The sequence below is a fragment of the Sycon ciliatum genome, chromosome 5, assembly GCF_964019385.1.
Source record: "Sycon ciliatum chromosome 5, ocSycCili1.1, whole genome shotgun sequence".
NCBI lineage: Eukaryota > Metazoa > Porifera > Calcarea > Leucosolenida > Sycettidae > Sycon > Sycon ciliatum.
Window position 1 is genome coordinate 36,058,845 of NC_088647.1, and position 17,500 is coordinate 36,076,344.

The following is a 17,500-nucleotide window of genomic DNA, read 5'->3' on the forward strand; positions in this document are numbered from 1 at the left end:
CAACAACAACAACAACAACAACAACAACAACAACAACAACAACAACAACAACAACAACAACAACAACAACAACAACAACAACAACAACAACAACAACAACAACAACAACAACAACAACAACAACAACAACAACAACAACAACAACAACAACAACAACAACAACAACAACAACAACAACAACAACAACAACAACAACAACAACAACAACAACAACAACAACAACAACAACAACAACAACAACAACAACAACAACAACAACAACAACAACAACAACAACAACAACAACAACAACAACAACAACAACAACAACAACAACAACAACAACAACAACAACAACAACAACAACAACAACAACAACAACAACAACAACAACAACAACAACAACAACAACAACAACAACAACAACAACAACAACAACAACAACAACAACAACAACAACAACAACAACAACAACAACAACAACAACAACAACAACAACAACAACAACAACAACAACAACAACAACAACAACAACAACAACAACAACAACAACAACAACAACAACAACAACAACAACAACAACAACAACAACAACAACAACAACAACAACAACAACAACAACAACAACAACAACAACAACAACAACAACAACAACAACAACAACAACAACAACAACAACAACAACAACAACAACAACAACAACAACAACAACAACAACAACAACAACAACAACAACAACAACAACAACAACAACAACAACAACAACAACAACAACAACAACAACAACAACAACAACAACAACAACAACAACAACAACAACAACAACAACAACAACAACAACAACAACAACAACAACAACAACAACAACAACAACAACAACAACAACAACAACAACAACAACAACAACAACAACAACAACAACAACAACAACAACAACAACAACAACAACAACAACAACAACAACAACAACAACAACAACAACAACAACAACAACAACAACAACAACAACAACAACAACAACAACAACAACAACAACAACAACAACAACAACAACAACAACAACAACAACAACAACAACAACAACAACAACAACAACAACAACAACAACAACAACAACAACAACAACAACAACAACAACAACAACAACAACAACAACAACAACAACAACAACAACAACAACAACAACAACAACAACAACAACAACAACAACAACAACAACAACAACAACAACAACAACAACAACAACAACAACAACAACAACAACAACAACAACAACAACAACAACAACAACAACAACAACAACAACAACAACAACAACAACAACAACAACAACAACAACAACAACAACAACAACAACAACAACAACAACAACAACAACAACAACAACAACAACAACAACAACAACAACAACAACAACAACAACAACAACAACAACGTCGTGATTAATAACCCCGACTCCCTGGTTCGAGTCCTGGTGGCGACAACAACAACAACAACAACAACAACAACAACAACAACAACAACAACAACAACAACAACAACAACAACAACAACAACAACAACAACAACAACAACAACAACAACAACAACAACAACAACAACAACAACAACAACAACAACAACAACAACAACAACAACAACAACAACAACAACAACAACGTCGTGATTAATAACCCCGACTCCCTGGTTCGAGTCCTGGTGGCGACAGTCAATTTTTTCTTTAGACTTTTCCCGTTTGCGTCTTTCCCTCAAACCAGTGAATACTTGTACCGGTAGTAATTCTTTACGGTTTTGACCCAAATGACTGCATGTAGGAGAAAGAGAAGCACGAAAATCCCTTGATTTTTATGAAACGTAAAGGATTGAATGACTGCTGGTATGTAGTGCAATCATAATGAGCACATACGCACGTACAATCATGTACATTGTACATGGACTGTACATTATTATTAAAAGTATTTCAACAAAAAACTTGCTGCCATATCCGTGAGTACACTGGCGTGCGCGACGAAGGTAAACAGTAGAATAGCTGATACTGTTTGTCATGCTGTGGCGTGCGGCCAGAGGCACGCAGGCAGGTGCTCGAGGGCACGGTGCGGTTCTATCACTCTAAGTCCAAGCATACCTGAAGATATCAGCTGAAGAAAGTGAAGTTGGGTTTGTCATTGTCGCACCTAATTCGCCCAGACTCGAACAGCTTTGCATGCCATTCGTGGAATTTCGCGATCCACTTAGGGTATCACTGGGGTCCTACGAATCTGTTGAAAATCTAAAGGAAGACATTACACTAAACAGGTAGTCGGCTCGAAAATAGGAGGAACCAGTTCGGCAGCTGCTTCCACTCGGAGCCCTGATCGCTCACGCTTTCAGTTTCGTTCGACTAGTAGTTGCGCCGATTCTTTCGACAGTCATGGAATAGTAGCGGTATTGCTCGATTGACTGTCGCTCCGCTCAGCGCAAAGGCTTTTATCATGCAACGACCATGTTGATGGCTTGGTAGATCCCGCACGCCCAGGTCAGCAATAGAGCGTCAGACTGCCCGAGGTTAGCGCGCTCTACATGATGCCATTGTGTTGACGATCGCACGCGCATGTACGCGGTGCATAAGACTACTTGGGCGGCGAGCAAGCTTGCGCTTGGCTGGTGGCGGTACCTGCTTGAGCGTTCAGCGACGGAGCAGGCTGCTACTAGTGAGTGAGAATGAGAGAGAGAGAGAAGGCGAGGTGTGGACGAAAAAACACATTCGCCTACAACTACGGACGCACCCCAGGACATAGAATAGGGTTCCTCGAAGGTCACGTGAACAAGTACGTGGACATACAGAAAACGTGGCAGCGACAGACATCACGCCAGCAAGGGATATAAGAGCCTCGACACTGCGGCCACGAACACGACGTGGTATAAATGGGGGGAAAGAAACTCGGTTTGGTGGTTTTGAGCTGCCAGGAAGTCAGAAGCAAGTGTGAGGACATAAAGCTATTAATTAGTTTCAGACTGATCAAATCTGTCCAGTTTCATCTGTGAACAGCTCCATCGAGAGTTGTCCGTGGTCAATCTCGACCTAACACAATTCAGCTGGTGTACAGATACAAATTACCTGTATTCAATCAAAGTACTTTTGTGGTGTTGAAGTGGTCAGGAAAGGGAAGGAGTACTGCATCGATTGGAGTCAGTGTGTGCGCGCGTGGTGACAGTCCGCAAACGAATCCACTTGCCAGACTTCTGCACGAGTTATTCGCCTATTTTCAGCCTTCTCCCTTTCTCTCTCTCTCGCTTGATCTCCGGCCGATCAGCAGCACCGGGCATTTAAGACGAAGAGAGAAGTACAAGAACGGTAGTCGTGATTCAGTCCCCACTACGGTTGCTGCTATTGCTGCTGGTACTGGTGCTAGTATTCATGCGCTGATTGCTGTGTGGCACGCATGCACGCTTGCAGCCGGAACTTCCTGCGATACTGACTTGCAAGCGCTGGACGAGAGATTGCACTACACTATTGTGTAGTATTGTGCACGGAGAGCGCTATCCTTTCATCCGACCCGCGTGTGGATCTCTGCAGTCCACGACCACACTGTCGCTGGCTGACTGGCAATTTTGTACGTATGACGGAGTGAGCTGGAACATTTGGGAGATCTGTCCTCCAGAGACATTCTCAGTCCGCAGTATAGTGTGCTCCGCGACAGTAGGTGGATTGTGAGCTGAGTGACAGGGCTGCACTACTTTGCTAATCCATCTCAGCATCTAGACGATATGGCTGCAGAGAGACTACTCCTTGTATGGTTGATGGGTAGTTGGTGCTTATGCCGTGGCGTATACGCGAACACAGTAGAGCGGCCGCGACAAGAGCCTATTGGTCATGGGGGAGCGAGAGCGTCCAATCGTATTCCCCCAAACCACGAAGAGCCGCCTGCAGGACGAGGGAATCAGCAGCAGCTGTTGGCTTCACGGACTGACACTGCTTCGGACGTATCTGGTGTGACGGTGTCAGCCACGACGACGGCACCCAGCGCTGATGACAGGATGATGGACAGAGCTCCAGACAGAGCCGGTAAGTGTGACTGCGTGGAGTGCTTATTGCCAAGTAAGGCTTGCTGCTTCTGCTGCTGCTGTTGCTGTTCAGCCTAGATGATGTGAAGTCTAGCTAATCCAGAATGACCAGCGGAGCTGCGTCACAGCCATGTGTACTGTGTTAGTGTGTATTGGCGGAGTCCTGGAAGGGAAACCCGCGTCATCGTAACTATTCATGCACAGGGACACCTTCCGCTTCCACAGGGGTTCGTAATGTCAGCATCATTAGATTGTCGTGGCGTAGGTGAAATTGATCAGCTTTTTGTCATGCTGAAGCAGTGGCTCTCTGCATACCAAAGTTTGAGCATATCGTATGTCATTATGATTGTTGCGTATAGCGGACGCAGTGGATTCAGAGACGGTTGCAGTTATGGCATAGATGTAGCTTCCCCTTGACAATACCTCGAGCCAACAACGTACATAATACGTCTTGCATTGCTCCTTCCACTTTCGGTTTGATAGAATGTGGATATAGGATGTAGGCACAATTAATCGGATGACGCCCTATACCCCCCACTTGGATACATGTACATTATTGTGCGAGCAGATGCGTTGCCAGCAAGTGTATACACATGGTATGTGTGACCGACCTAACGCTGCAGCGGACTTGGTGATGGCGTGAAACGGATCGGGAAATTGTGAGGCGCCTCTACATGATGCTTGGCCGGATACAACACGATCTGATCGATGCGTAGGGCTGGTGCACATACTGCGAAGGCCTCGTAGTCTTGTTACTGTGAGTAACCGGTGATCCTCATGACATGAGTGTGTGCATCAGCACACGCAGTGATTTCCAGCAATAGCCCCACACGTGTCGCAAACAAGGGGCATGTACACACAACTACTTGAAAGGTTCGCTCCTTTCGGCACTGTTTACCCAATTCCGCGTGCAACTGCCGCAGAAAACAAGATTCCTTCGCATCCCATTTGGCCATCCTGCACAGATCTACAAACACGGGCAAAACCTGAGCAGCGAGATGGTGGACGAGTTGACTATCAAATGGGTGTACCCGACTCTAGAAGTACGCCTACATACGTAATACACATGTGTCTTGGATTCGACCAGGGATACTACATGTATATCATGGATGCTCCGTAATTATTGCGCCACTAACTTAGTCGATCGATGCGAGTCATTGCGGTGAACGTCTCGTCCGTCCCTCCGCAAATGTCAAACCTAGCGAACCTATCGTTCAGCTGACCTTGTCCACCTTTGCGTGGGAACTTTAGTGGCAGTAAGGTGAACAGGACACGTTCAACATGTGTCTAGTGGAAAACCTAGAGCGCCGTAGGCGAGCCAAGAGTGCCAAAGATCTTCTATCACGAGTTCTCGCTTCTCCCGATATTGCCCGTGCGCGCGCCGGTGTCAAAGGCGGCGTACCAGTGATAGAGAAAGTAATAGAGAAGCGACCAAAGCCAACGCTGCGAGAATACATGCATCGTAGTCATGCTACGTTTGTAGTGTTGGCAGCGCTGCGAAGTTCAATCCCGACAGCCTCGCTGTAGAACTACTACTAGAAGTCCTCTGGCAGCAGGAATACACACCTGTCGCAGATGCATGATTACGTGTACGGCTGTTTGGCTGTATGTCATGTAAGGTGTTTGTGCGCATGCGATCAAGGGCTAGAGATGAACTAATACTTCAGTCGAGCCTTGAATTCAGCATTGTTGCCATTGTTGAAGGCAATGCTCACGTGTAACTGGAACTTGGACGCTGCTGTTGCCGCTGCTGGCAGGGACGCAGCTTGTTGAATGCACGGAAGAAAGCACTTGCAGTATGCCTCGTACATGGTAGGTACCTAGGGCAGTTTGCGCGGCTAACCCTGGGCGCGGAGGATGCGAGGGTCTGCAACTTGTATACGACCAGTTAGCAATTAGCTGCAATCATGAACAGGGGCTGTTAATGTAATGCGACCTCAACGCGTTCGGCCTTTTGTTTTCCTCGACATGGCGCACTCCACACAGCACTAAACCATTGGATGTGAATGAGGCGCCACTGGAAAGGGAAGGTGGTCTTGGCTGATCAGGTGTCCCCCGCGTCAGTGTCTCATCCACTGTTGTGGCATCCGCCCTGATTCGGCTGATCATGTTCACCAGTAGATTGTTTGTAGCCGTCGTTCTGCTGTCAGGAATGCGACTACTGCAGGGAGGTCCGGTACGGCGGTAGGATAGAAGCCTACTGAACGTCCAAAGTGGTGACAGTAACAGTGAGTTAACAACAGGGAGAGCATCGTCCTGGCTTTGTACGTCTAGTTCAGACCCACTTGTAATTGTGAATTGCCTGAACAGGACACAGGAGAGTACAGGTCAGCACCTTCCACGGCCACTGAGATGGATTCCATCCCTAGATTTCATCATGACTTCACGTGCCTGCTTGTAATGCTGTAGCACGTTTAGTAGGCCAATGGGTCAATGATGGAGGATCGCTGCACCACATGCTGGTGCAGATGTTGTTCTCACCCCCATGATGAACGCCCTGGTGTGTGTGTGTGGACAATCTACATAATCATTACAGGTACATGTACATGTACATGGTGAAATACATTGTACTATGTACATACCATGTACATGTACATAGTATCAATCATCGCATTCGAAATCAGAACATGTGGAATGACTATGATTGTGCACTTAGTGCTGCATAGTGGAGTACTACAAAGTACAAGCTACCTCGAAGTCCTGATGCCGAAGTGATGGTCGCTGGAAAGACCTTGTATCTTTGTCTCTCAGCACAGCACAGAAGTAGAAAATTCAGCGTCACTTGTTCACCATTTGCTTGAATGAGATACACGCGATTTAGAAGGAATCACACCACACTCGGTTCCGAGAGGGGAGCAACACTACTCTTGCGATAATGACGTACACGCTCGCACAAGATGGTCTGGACGACCACTTCTAGTCTGCTCTGCGAAGAACTGACTTTCGACCCTGTGATGCTACTAAGCAGTTTCAGCAGACACACGAATGGTTCAGGTTTCCTAGTCAGTTTTATTTTACATGCCCGCCATACCCGCATTTTTGGCACACGTCTCCAGAACACACGCACTAGCGCACTGTCCACGACGCCAGGATAACCGCGCGATTGGACGACGACCCCAACTGGCCCTAGGCCCTACACAAGGGCAGTCAGCGGAAAACACAGTTTTGTCCCTTGCGGCCATGGGACCGGTGTAATCGCGTGTACTCATTGTACAGTGTATTTGTAGGTCTTGTGAAATAGCTGTACATAGTCATCGTATTACTAGTACCCTGACATCAAGAGTACATAACCCCCAGAGCTCCAGTGTAGATCTGCCTGCACACTCGTTATGCATGTTCTTTTCTCCGCAGTACTATCTATCTAGGGTATACAGTGTAATTATGTGGCTACACTCTACAAAGTACTACAATCATGATTGTACAATGTCCAGGTTTTCCAAGTACCGGTACAAGCCCAGAATATGAGCAGTTTGTGTCAGGAAGGTGGTTGAAACCTCTGCCATTCAAAGCCATCCATACCTGCTAGCAGGCACTAGGTACTGGGACACTCATGATTCAAGTAAAAGTGCTGATAAAAAGAGCTTCAGAAGTTTCGTGTTTTACTACTCCTAACAAGCCTAATTGAAAGTTTAAAGTGTGCGTTGGTGACTGCTAATTGAAGTACGTAAGTAGTTCAGCCAAACCGTAGTTCTACACCACGAGTGACCGATGCTGCTTGCACGATTGTACATGATTGTAGTATGTTGCATTTCGTCCCCGAACCATTCTGGATTTCCCTCTTTTTCTTTGTTTTGTTGCTGCTTGGGCTCCATCTGCTGCTTCAGGTGAAAGATCGGGACAGCAGGCTCACGCCTTTCCGCCGGCATGTGCTCCTCGACCGCACTCTCCGCCTGCAGCGTATACTGTCCAGGCGGCCAAGGCGGGCCGGCGCATCACACTGCGCTGCAATCTGGGTGTTCGGCAGGACGCCGTGCAGTGGTATATCGGTGGTGAGCGCCTGGAGGATCGCTTCAGCAACAAAATCCTGAGACCGATTGGAGGTCGTCGCGGACCGATCGCCTACGGAGAGTTCGACCTGCTACGGAACGGAAATCTCAGGGTTCGCCGTCTGACCAGTGGCCACGAGGGGCTCTACCATTGCACGCCAAAGACTCCCTCAAGAAGCAGCAGACTAAGCAATGCTTCGGAATGTAGAACCATCCTCCTGAGATTACAAGGTGAGGAAATAGAAAGGTTCTTTTGTGACATTTACCTACAAGTACCGCCTGTCATTATCTGGAGTAGATCTACTGCTGGCAAAAGCCGTTTTAGTTGACAAGTCGGTGCCTCTTGTTGAAGAACTCAGCACAAAGGTATTCTGCTCTTTAACATTGCATGCTTTATTCGCCAGGGTAGCCGTGTGTATTTTCGTTTCGGTAGCTACAAAGTGAGTCGGTGGACTGGAGAGTGATCTACAAACGTGCCGAACGAAACATAACGTTTTCAAGTGCTTTCTGTAAGACACGCATTGTTCCGTAACACGGCGCGTATGCGTTCAGACCTGGACTAACGCGCCGCCTGCATGGCTCTAGTAGTTCCTTTGTTGTTCCCTAGTGCTGTGAATGAGAGTATTTCCGCCGGAAGGTTGGCACAAATGAGAAAACGAGGCTCATTCAAGGAGACATCAAGGAGCAGAACCTGATTTCCAGTTCGAACGCAGAACCCTGGAGATGATGGGACTTCCTCTAAGCTGCAGAGTGCAGGGCAAAATACTAGTATCTCACCAGCTTCTTCAATTTCTGATGAGGAGCACAGGAAACTGACCAGAATTTTTCTGGCTAGCGGGCGTGTAGCTTACTGTGGAGTGAAGCATGATTGGATTTAAAAGCTGTTCAGCAATGTTGAGTCATGGGTAGAATTGGCCCATACCCATGCAGCAGTTGGCAGGTACCAGCATCTAGGCAGTGTTTGACATGGAATGCCCTCAAGCCAAATACAAGATGGAGTGGTTCCGGTGTACATGTACATGTGTGCTTACATGGATAACGCATGCTTGTAGACATGTACATATTGGAGCAGGCCCAGGTCTTGTCATTGCTGAGTACAGTAACGTTACTATGCGCCTATTCACAGAGACTGCAACCTCCTATTTCCGCCTCCTCGCTTTTGTGATTGTTCTCTTGCAGCTCCGCCGCGTCCCCTGAGAGAGATGTACCGAAGGCGGGTGCTTGTCAGCGGGAAAACATCCATCGTCGCTTGCAAGATACGCGGCTACCCGAAGCCGCAGATCCGGTGGGCGAGGGACGGCGCCGTTATCGACGGCGGCAATCCACGCTACTCGTATCTGTCCGACGGATCCCTGGTGATACGACACACGTCGCAGGTTGACGCTGGTCACTTCGTGTGCATGGCTGAGAACCCGCTGGGCAAGAGGAACATCAGTGTTCAGGTCTCCATTGTTGGTGAGTTTGCTCTTTGTTACTGCCAGTCCACCAGTGCACACATGTAAGATCCATATAGCTTATATTGGCGTAGGCTCTCACCTTGGTTGCCCTCAGTTGCCTTCGTGATTGATTTAGTATGACAGCCAGGGCTGCAATTATGCCTCCCATTTCCAGGGTATGAGCTAGAGCTCCAAGTGTATGCGAGAGCGTGTGTACCTGGTATTGCAGGTCCAGCTAAACATCGGTGTTCATATGGTGCAGCTTACACCACTAGCATGGTACTGTATGCAGCCTATCCTGGACTCCATTCGAGAGGTCTTTCATAAACCATCATCTGCAGAGCTTCTCCAATGTTGTGCTTAGAATTTGGCCATGTTTTTCAGGCAGTAGCTAATCGTGCGTGTGCTTGCTCTGTTGGGTAACTCTCTCATGCGTGTGTGTGTTCGAATGCAGGCCAGCCTCACATGGAATCTCCCATTATCATCAAGGCGCCCCGTAACCGCAAAGCCAGGCCCGGCGGCAGCGTAACGCTGACGTGCAGTGCCGTCGGCAGTAGCCTGCTGGAGATCAACTGGGAGTTCCTCGGCCAGAACCTGTCATCGCAGCCACTCAGACTGCGCCACCGTCAGCTGCAGAATCCACACGACGGCAACGGCCTACTCACAGTTGTCAGCGAGCTGGTCATATCTTCGGTTTCGATTAACGATGTGGGCCGCTACAGATGCATAGCGTCAAATCTCAGTGGCTGGACATCGGCATCTGGAGAGCTCGCCCTGAACACGCAGAGATAGAACACTATATCACAATCAGCGCCCGTGCGGTTAGTCATAGACCTATCAAATTGCCTGAACGGGCGTTCGAGACTTCAAGCATGCATTATTGCAACACTATTTTGATCACGGCATTTCGGTGCGGAACTTGAGAGAGCAATGAGAGAACTTGAGAGCTAGCGTGTGTCATGTGATGATGAGCAAACTGAATCATTTTATCATTGCAATCATGCATTTAGAAATCACTTCTGCAGTATTGAGACCGTCCTGCAAGATGAAGATACCTATCGAATATCCTTGTCTTCGGCGTATTGTCTCTAATAAGAAAATGAAAAGCAACTATTGTCTCTATACAAGTGGCGCTTACCAAATCCATATCAGCCTTTTCATCAAGCTGAAATGAGCATCATTGGGAATAACATGAGAGTATAGGCGGTATGTGCCGCTATACCATTTCAATTGTGCTTTTTCTTCACACCCGCTTTGTTTATCATGCCTTTTCAATTGTAGTCGTGCGCAAATCATATATTCTTGACGCCCACCTCACAACGGAATCACCTTGGAAACGCAATCGTGTATCTGCTATACTTTCACAATTCAACCATGAGCGCTATTATTCTATCACCAAATTAAAGTTGAGATGCTGGCTGCTGAGCTAAGCCGCAGATAGCCTTCAGTGTTATCACTTCTTGACATCAATCCCACTAACCAATACATACACAGTGTGCATCAGTCACGTCAAGTTCACTGGGAAAAACTAAAATGTCACAATGATCATGTCTTTTCTCGAGAAAACTAACATCGTGTCCTATCTGTAGTGTTTGATCTAGAGCAGTCCCACCGGACCGGTCCAGTTGGTCAGGTCATCACCAGACCACTGACCTTGTAGGCCATCAATGCATGTTTACTGCTGTGGAGGTTTCATGTATGTGTAGCCACTATCATACACAAACTGTATGTATAGGATGTTGCACGGTTCGGTTCCGAGAGGATTATAAATCCCCGAAGCTCTCTTGGTTATGCTGGTAGAAGGACTGGGTCCGACCCACCGTCCGAGGGGATCCACAGGATATGCTGTGGATATGAGATCCCCTCGTTTGAGGGGATTATGAGCCATAATCCCCTCAAACGAGGGGAGATATCCGTAGATCACCTGAAAAGGGTGGTCTATGACAGATTATGTTATGAACGGACCACTGCTCTAAAACTGTTTCCGGCGGTCCTGCAGAGAGTCTGTGGAGTCGAGCAGAGTCAAATGGAAGTAGTGCATGTAGAAACACTGAACACAGCCACTCCAGTCCAGGGCTAGCTGCTTGTGGGTGTCACACGTTGAGGCTACCTGTATGTCCGTACAAGATCATGATACGTGTGTACTAGTAGTATGTGCAGGGAACTGTGCCATTTTGGAGTTCGAAAGTGGGAAAGCTTCAGATATTCCACCATTTCTGGAACTATCAGTATACCACAGTGCTGATCAGTGCGCAATGTACTTTATATTAGATAATGATTTGTAGAACAAATTTGCAGCGTTCCATTTTTAAAACGCGGTAGCAGCAGTTACAGGTCACAATTATGATTGTGTGGTTTACTCAAAACGGATTTATTAAAACACTACGACATGGAAGGAAGGAAGAAAACCAAAGATACAACGGATGAAACCTCGACGATGAAATCAAAATGAAAATTTGAAAAAAGTATGATCTAAAGAAACTCAAGGCAAATTACTAATAACCACTTCTTTGAAGCACAATGTAACTTTCCATGCACCACTACTACTCGGAATATAGATTTACGATTTTTACGATTTCATATGGGCACACAGGCAGCCACTGTTGCTCCGATGCTGCTCAGTGCACGGTATGTGCAGAGCGCGTCACCCTTGCTGTCACTGTGGACAAAAGTGGGAGTTTTTTAGATGTTACTCCGAGCTTCACGACAAATGGCGAACATCAGCCGGAAATGCAGCTGTCCGTTGTATATGTATACTGCTATGCACATTTGTGCATTGAGCACTCTGCTTGAGCTGCCTCGACCGGCCTTGTTTTGTCAGGGAATCATATAAGGAGAATTTGTGTGTCCATCAAGATACTAGTAGTGTTATCACTATGCCTTGAAATTGTTCAAGTAATGTTTCGTGATATTGGTGTTGCCTGGTTTGAACAGTGCTGTTGCTCGCGTAGTTAAAGGGGAAGTTAAGGCAAAAATTAAAATTTCACCAGTTGTAGTCTTCGGGGTGCTGAGTCGAATGGTCTTGGTCCGAGGAAGCTGAGACGCTCCCTTCCTACTTGAATCCCAATCGAACTCGCGCACTTCCACCGAAACTGGGTGACTGCGCCCTACTAGATGGGGATTTGTATGCAAAATGTCACTAAAAGCGCCATTTCGTTCTTATTAAAGCACGGATGACCGCGATTGGCCCATATGTTGTAGTCTTTTGGACGCTGAGTCGACTGGTTTTGGTCCGAAAAGGCTGCGATGCAGCGTTCCTCCTTTATTCCCAATCGAACATGGCTGAAGAAGCGGTCACGTGGTCCTGGGTGCCCAAATCACCTGGTCACCACGCCAGCAGGTGACAACTTTCACACCAAGGTTCAACTCGAGTTCAACTCGAGTGACAGGACTGCACCCAAAAAAGGTCAAACAGGCTAGTAAGTTGTACCCTGCAGGCACGGTGACCAGGTGACTGGTGTACGCAGGAGCACGTGACCGCTTGTTCAACCATGTTCGATTGGGAATAAAGGAGGAACGCCGCATCGCAGCCTTTTCGGACCAAAACCAGTCGACTCAGCGTCCCAAAGACTACAACATATGGGCCAATCGCGGTCATCCGTGCTTTTATAAGAACGAAATGGCGCTTTTAGTGACATTTTGCATACAAATCCCCATATAGTAGGGCGCAGTCACCCAGTTTCGGTGGAAGTGCGCGAGTTCGATTGGGATTCAAGTAGGAAGGGAGCGTCTCAGCTTCCTCGGACCACGACCATTCGACTCAGCACCCCGAAGACTACAACTGGTGAAATTTTAATTTTTGCCTTAACTTCCCCTTTAAGAATTATTTCAAACTTTTCTGTGATCTTGTTTGTGCATCCATGCTCAGTGATCATCATGGTGTATAGCAGGGTATTCAGAGTGATGGGGTCAATGTTCTGTGGAACAGTAGTGATATCCATTCGATTATACATGTACCACTTTATTAGAGGCATGTTCAGAGACCAAAGAATGACTCAGACAGAAAAGAAGGACAGAAAGAAAGAAACAAAGAAAGAAAGAGAGGCAGAGAAAAAGAGAAGAGGAGGAAGAGTAAGAAAGAGTCTGGGAGAGCGTGAGAGACAGAAAAAGAGAGCGTGAGACGGTGGGAGGGAGGGAGCGAGAAAGAGAGAGAGAGAGAGAGAGAGAGAGAGAGAGAGAGAGAGAGAGAGAGAGAGAGAGAGAGAGAGAGAGAGAGAGAGAGAGAGAGAGAGAGAGAGAGAGAGAGAGAGAGAGAGAGAGAGAGAGAGAGAGAGAGAGAGAGAGAGAGAGAGAGAGAGAGAGAGAGAGAGAGAGGGAGAGAGATAGAGAGCGTGGGAGAAAAAGAGGGAGACAGACGGAGGGAGCGAGTGTGTATATATGTGTTTGTGTGCATAGAGTTTTCAACGAAGCGTTTTCAATGCATGGGTGGATGAACATTTCGCAGATCGGGTGACTTGAAACGTCACTCCCCCTATTGCTCAGCTCGCACGCTATCATCGCACTTGCGATGGGCGTTCTAAGTCCAAGCACTTAGGCGTGTGTGTGTGTGTATTCATGTGGGTGAGTGAGAGAGAGAGAGAGAGAGAGAGAGAGAGAGAGAGAGAGAGAGAGAGAGAGAGAGAGAGAGAGAGAGAGAGAGTCAGAAAGAGAGAGAGAGAGTCAGAAAGAAAGAGAGAGAGAGTCAGAAAGAAAGAGAGAGAGAGAGTCAGAAAGAAAGAGAGAGAGAGTCAGAAAGAAAGAGAGAGAGAGAGAGAGAGAGAGAGAGAGAGAGAGAGAGTCAGGAAGAAAGAGAGAAAAAAGGGGGAGAGTCAGAAAGAGAGAGAGAGAGAGAGAGAGAGAGAGAGAGAGAGAGAGAGAGAGAGAGAGAGAGAGTCAAAAGAAAGAGAGAGAGTCAGAAAGAAAGAGAGAGAGAGAGAGAGAGTCAGAAAGAAAGAAAGAGAGAGAGAGAGAGAGAGAGAGAGAGAGAGAGAGAGTCAGAAAGAAAGAGAGAGAGAGAAAGAGAAAGATGGTATTTCCATTACCACCTTCGCAGATAGCACGTCTAGCTGTTTCTAACGGTCTGCAGTATACATGTACGTGTACATGTACATGTACATATTAAACTGTACATTTAGGTGTGCATTAAGAACTCAGATGATATTAATATTATTATTATTTTGCTTGTTCGCGTTGGCATCATTCTGCATAAAGCAGGTATATAGCCTTCGCTTAAGCTAAGCTGCCATAAAAAAAGCTCATCATAAGCGAGAGGGCTAGAGGAAAATATAACGATAAAGAGACACAGAATACAAAGAAATCCAATGAGTTTAAAAAAAAGAAAAAAAAGAAAAGCAGAGCCGAAGCTACTGATCGGAGTTACGAATACGTTGGTACCGATTGATCCATCAATGGACAAAGGGGACTAATCCGTTATTATTGCAAAGTAGAAACTGATTGTAGTTGCAGATCTCCAGGCCAGGGCCATCATATTGCCGATTCTGGATAGGTATCTGCAGCATTTGATAAGTGGTAATTATAATAATTGTTGATAAAATTGTTACAGTATCTAGTGTAATTGTGTAACTTCAGCCACTACACACAGCACACATTAGTTCCTTCCACTTTCGACGATCCTGGGCGAGCTGCCTCAGTGCAACTAGATCCTCGTGTGATGCGAGGGAGTTTATGGATCTGGAATTTTTCAGGTCGTTGTTGATAGATCGCGGGAGGGTTGCTCTCGGGCGGCCGCGGAACCCTGAGCTTCCTGGCTGAAAGTATGCCGACATAGTCTGTTGGATCGGGGATGAGGTGTCTAGTCGAAGCATGTGGCCAAGCATTCTCCACCTAGCAGACTGGATGATTCTGCTGAGTGGCTTGGAGCCAGTGCGCTTGTACAGTGCTTCATTGCGTATTATACGGGTACTATACGGGGATATTTGACCCCTATGACTGCCTGTAACTGCTGGCGGTGGAACGAGTCAAGTTTCTTTTCTTGAGTCTCTGTCAGGCTCCATGTTCCGCACTTATGAAGAAGTATTGGAAGAATAAAGCTGCTGTATAACCTAATCCGAAGGGGTTCACGGGCATGGTTACCTCTTAGTCATATCACCCACAGCTGATGTAAGGCACATGTTGCTAGACGTTTTCTCCGACTGATATCTTCCTCCACTCCAAGCATCGATCCTAGATTGACCGTGTTCATAAGCCAAGGAAAACAAATTCATTGTAACATGGAAATTGTGGGCACAAGTTATGCGAGCGAGTCCACCAACTAAACCAGATTTTCAACAGTCAGACGTACACAATCTAGCACAAAACTGACAAGGAGTACTGAGACATTCCACAGCATGACTGTTCAAAATCTGGTTTAGTTGGTGGACTCGCTCGCATAACTTGCGCCCACAATTTCCATGTTACAATTAATTTTTATAGGTCTCCGTAATTATTCAACCATTCTTACGATGATTGTTTACTCGACTCTGATGTATTCCAATTGATGATCGTCATAATTCTACTTCTTTATGATTGAAGTAAGAAAGCGTTCTTGCAACTCCGAACTCTTTCGCTCTACTTGTTCATTGCACGTACATGTACACGTACAAGTAGATGTAATGAGTTCGCACTTGATTCTTTTCGTAGCATTCTTCTAAAATGGACTGCGCATGCTTTTGAGATTGGCCTTGACCCCAGTATTACTTCCTCAGAAGAACGCAGCTGAGTTAATCCTTCCCCGGTGAGCTAATCGGTAATAATCCTGCCCCGCGTTCACTCTTTCCACTGATGCCAGTGATGGTAAGCTCGTGCATGGTGGACCACAGCGTCAGTACATGATACAGGTACAGGTCATGATTGTAAAATTTAATGACTGCACGGATACTCAGTACTCTAGAGGTTATGCATTTTACATGTACATCATCAGTTGAGTTGCTTTGGCAAAGTCCCGGCACAGCGCTGCGCTTGAACTACTAACGCTAGTGACTCACACCGCATACTTTTGTTATCTACTTCGAGTAAGTATCAGAGAAAAGGAGAGACAAACAGGCAGAGAGAGACAGAGAGAGAGAGACCCCCACCCCCATCCAAGGAATCCTGCTTGCATGGCTGACATCGTACCTGTTTAACCGAAGCATACAGTGTGTTGTCGGTGGTGCAACCTCCCGTTCATACCCCATCAAGGCGGGAGTCTCACAAGGCAGCATTCTCGGGCCAACCCTTGTACCTCGTGTGCATCAACGATATTTCAACATGCCTTGCTGGGAACATGCAGCTGGTAGCCTATGCTGACAATACGCTGACATTGTACACTCTTCTCCGTGACGATCTCCCTTCTGCTGCTGCCTTGCTTCAGGACACCGTCAATCGTCTGTTAGGCAGGGCAAGGAATGGCGTGCAGCGTTTGAGCCGTCGAAATCCCAGACTATGACAGTCACGCTGCAGAGAGGCAGCTAGCCTTGCCCTCTCTCCTCCTTGGAGGCAACCCTGTGCCAGGGTCATCCACAAGAAAGCTTTTGGGGGAGACTTTTGATCCGAAGCTTGTCTTTCGCGGAGCACCTCCGCGCAGTGTCCATACGTGGAGAACAGCGCCTGGGCCTCCTGCGGCGAGTTGGGCCCTACCTCTCCCGAGAAGGCCGACTAACAATGTACAAGGGGTTTATAAGGCCCGTTTTTGGAGTATAATAATAATCTTTATTTCAGGATTACCCAAAGGCTAACGCCTATCTGGGGGATCTCCTATTTGTGTATGTACTAGTAGCATAGTTAAGGATGCGAGAGAAAGTGCGCAAAGTGGAGTATGCTCCGCTCGTCTGGATGGGAGCTGCTCCTTCCCATCTTCCACGCCTAGACAACATCCAACGCCGTGCATTGCGCATCATTGGTCCCTGGACCGAGCTCCAGAGCCTCAACCTATTTTGCTGCACTAACGTACACCATCAACAACACTTCCTCACCGGTCCGACTCAACTGCCAGCAGTCCTCCCACCAAGGCTGGAACCCCCGTGACGCCACTCGCACTCGAAATGATCTCCGTACGGCCACCGGCCACAGTTATCTGCTAAGAAATCTATCTCCTCTCTC

At 46.9% G+C, this 17,500-nt stretch overlaps 2 protein-coding genes across 2 annotated transcripts; both read left to right on the forward strand.

Moving 5' to 3' along the window:
- Positions 1–805: 805 nt before the first annotated feature.
- Positions 806–1,755, forward strand: LOC135817045 (probable serine/threonine-protein kinase clkA; the record flags this gene model as incomplete). Its single annotated transcript, XM_065330145.1, has 2 exons — positions 806–1,420; positions 1,465–1,755. Coding segments are annotated over 2 exons (906 nt in total), but the record flags the coding sequence as incomplete, so codon positions are not given.
- Positions 1,756–3,056: 1,301 nt separating this feature from the next.
- On the forward strand, positions 3,057–10,996 carry LOC135818520 (roundabout homolog 1-like). Its single transcript, XM_065331908.1, has 4 exons — positions 3,057–4,024; positions 7,848–8,240; positions 9,189–9,464; positions 9,900–10,996. Exons 1-4 carry the CDS (start codon positions 3,727–3,729, stop codon positions 10,235–10,237), a joined length of 1,305 nt encoding a protein of 434 aa, XP_065187980.1. The 5' UTR covers positions 3,057–3,726; the 3' UTR covers positions 10,238–10,996.
- Positions 10,997–17,500: the final 6,504 nt, after the last annotated feature.

What these genes read in the sequence shown, in the direction of transcription:
- LOC135818520 (XM_065331908.1), top strand. Translation starts at nt 3,727, where the DNA reads ATGGCTGCAGAGAGACTACTCCTTGTATGGTTGATGGGTAGTTGGTGC. An exon ending in CATCCTCCTGAGATTACAAG is followed by an intron (nt 8,241 to 9,188) that starts GTGAGGAAATAG and finishes GTTCTCTTGCAG; the next exon opens with CTCCGCCGCGTCCCCTGAGA. An exon ending in TGTTCAGGTCTCCATTGTTG is followed by an intron (nt 9,465 to 9,899) that starts GTGAGTTTGCTC and finishes GTTCGAATGCAG; the next exon opens with GCCAGCCTCACATGGAATCT.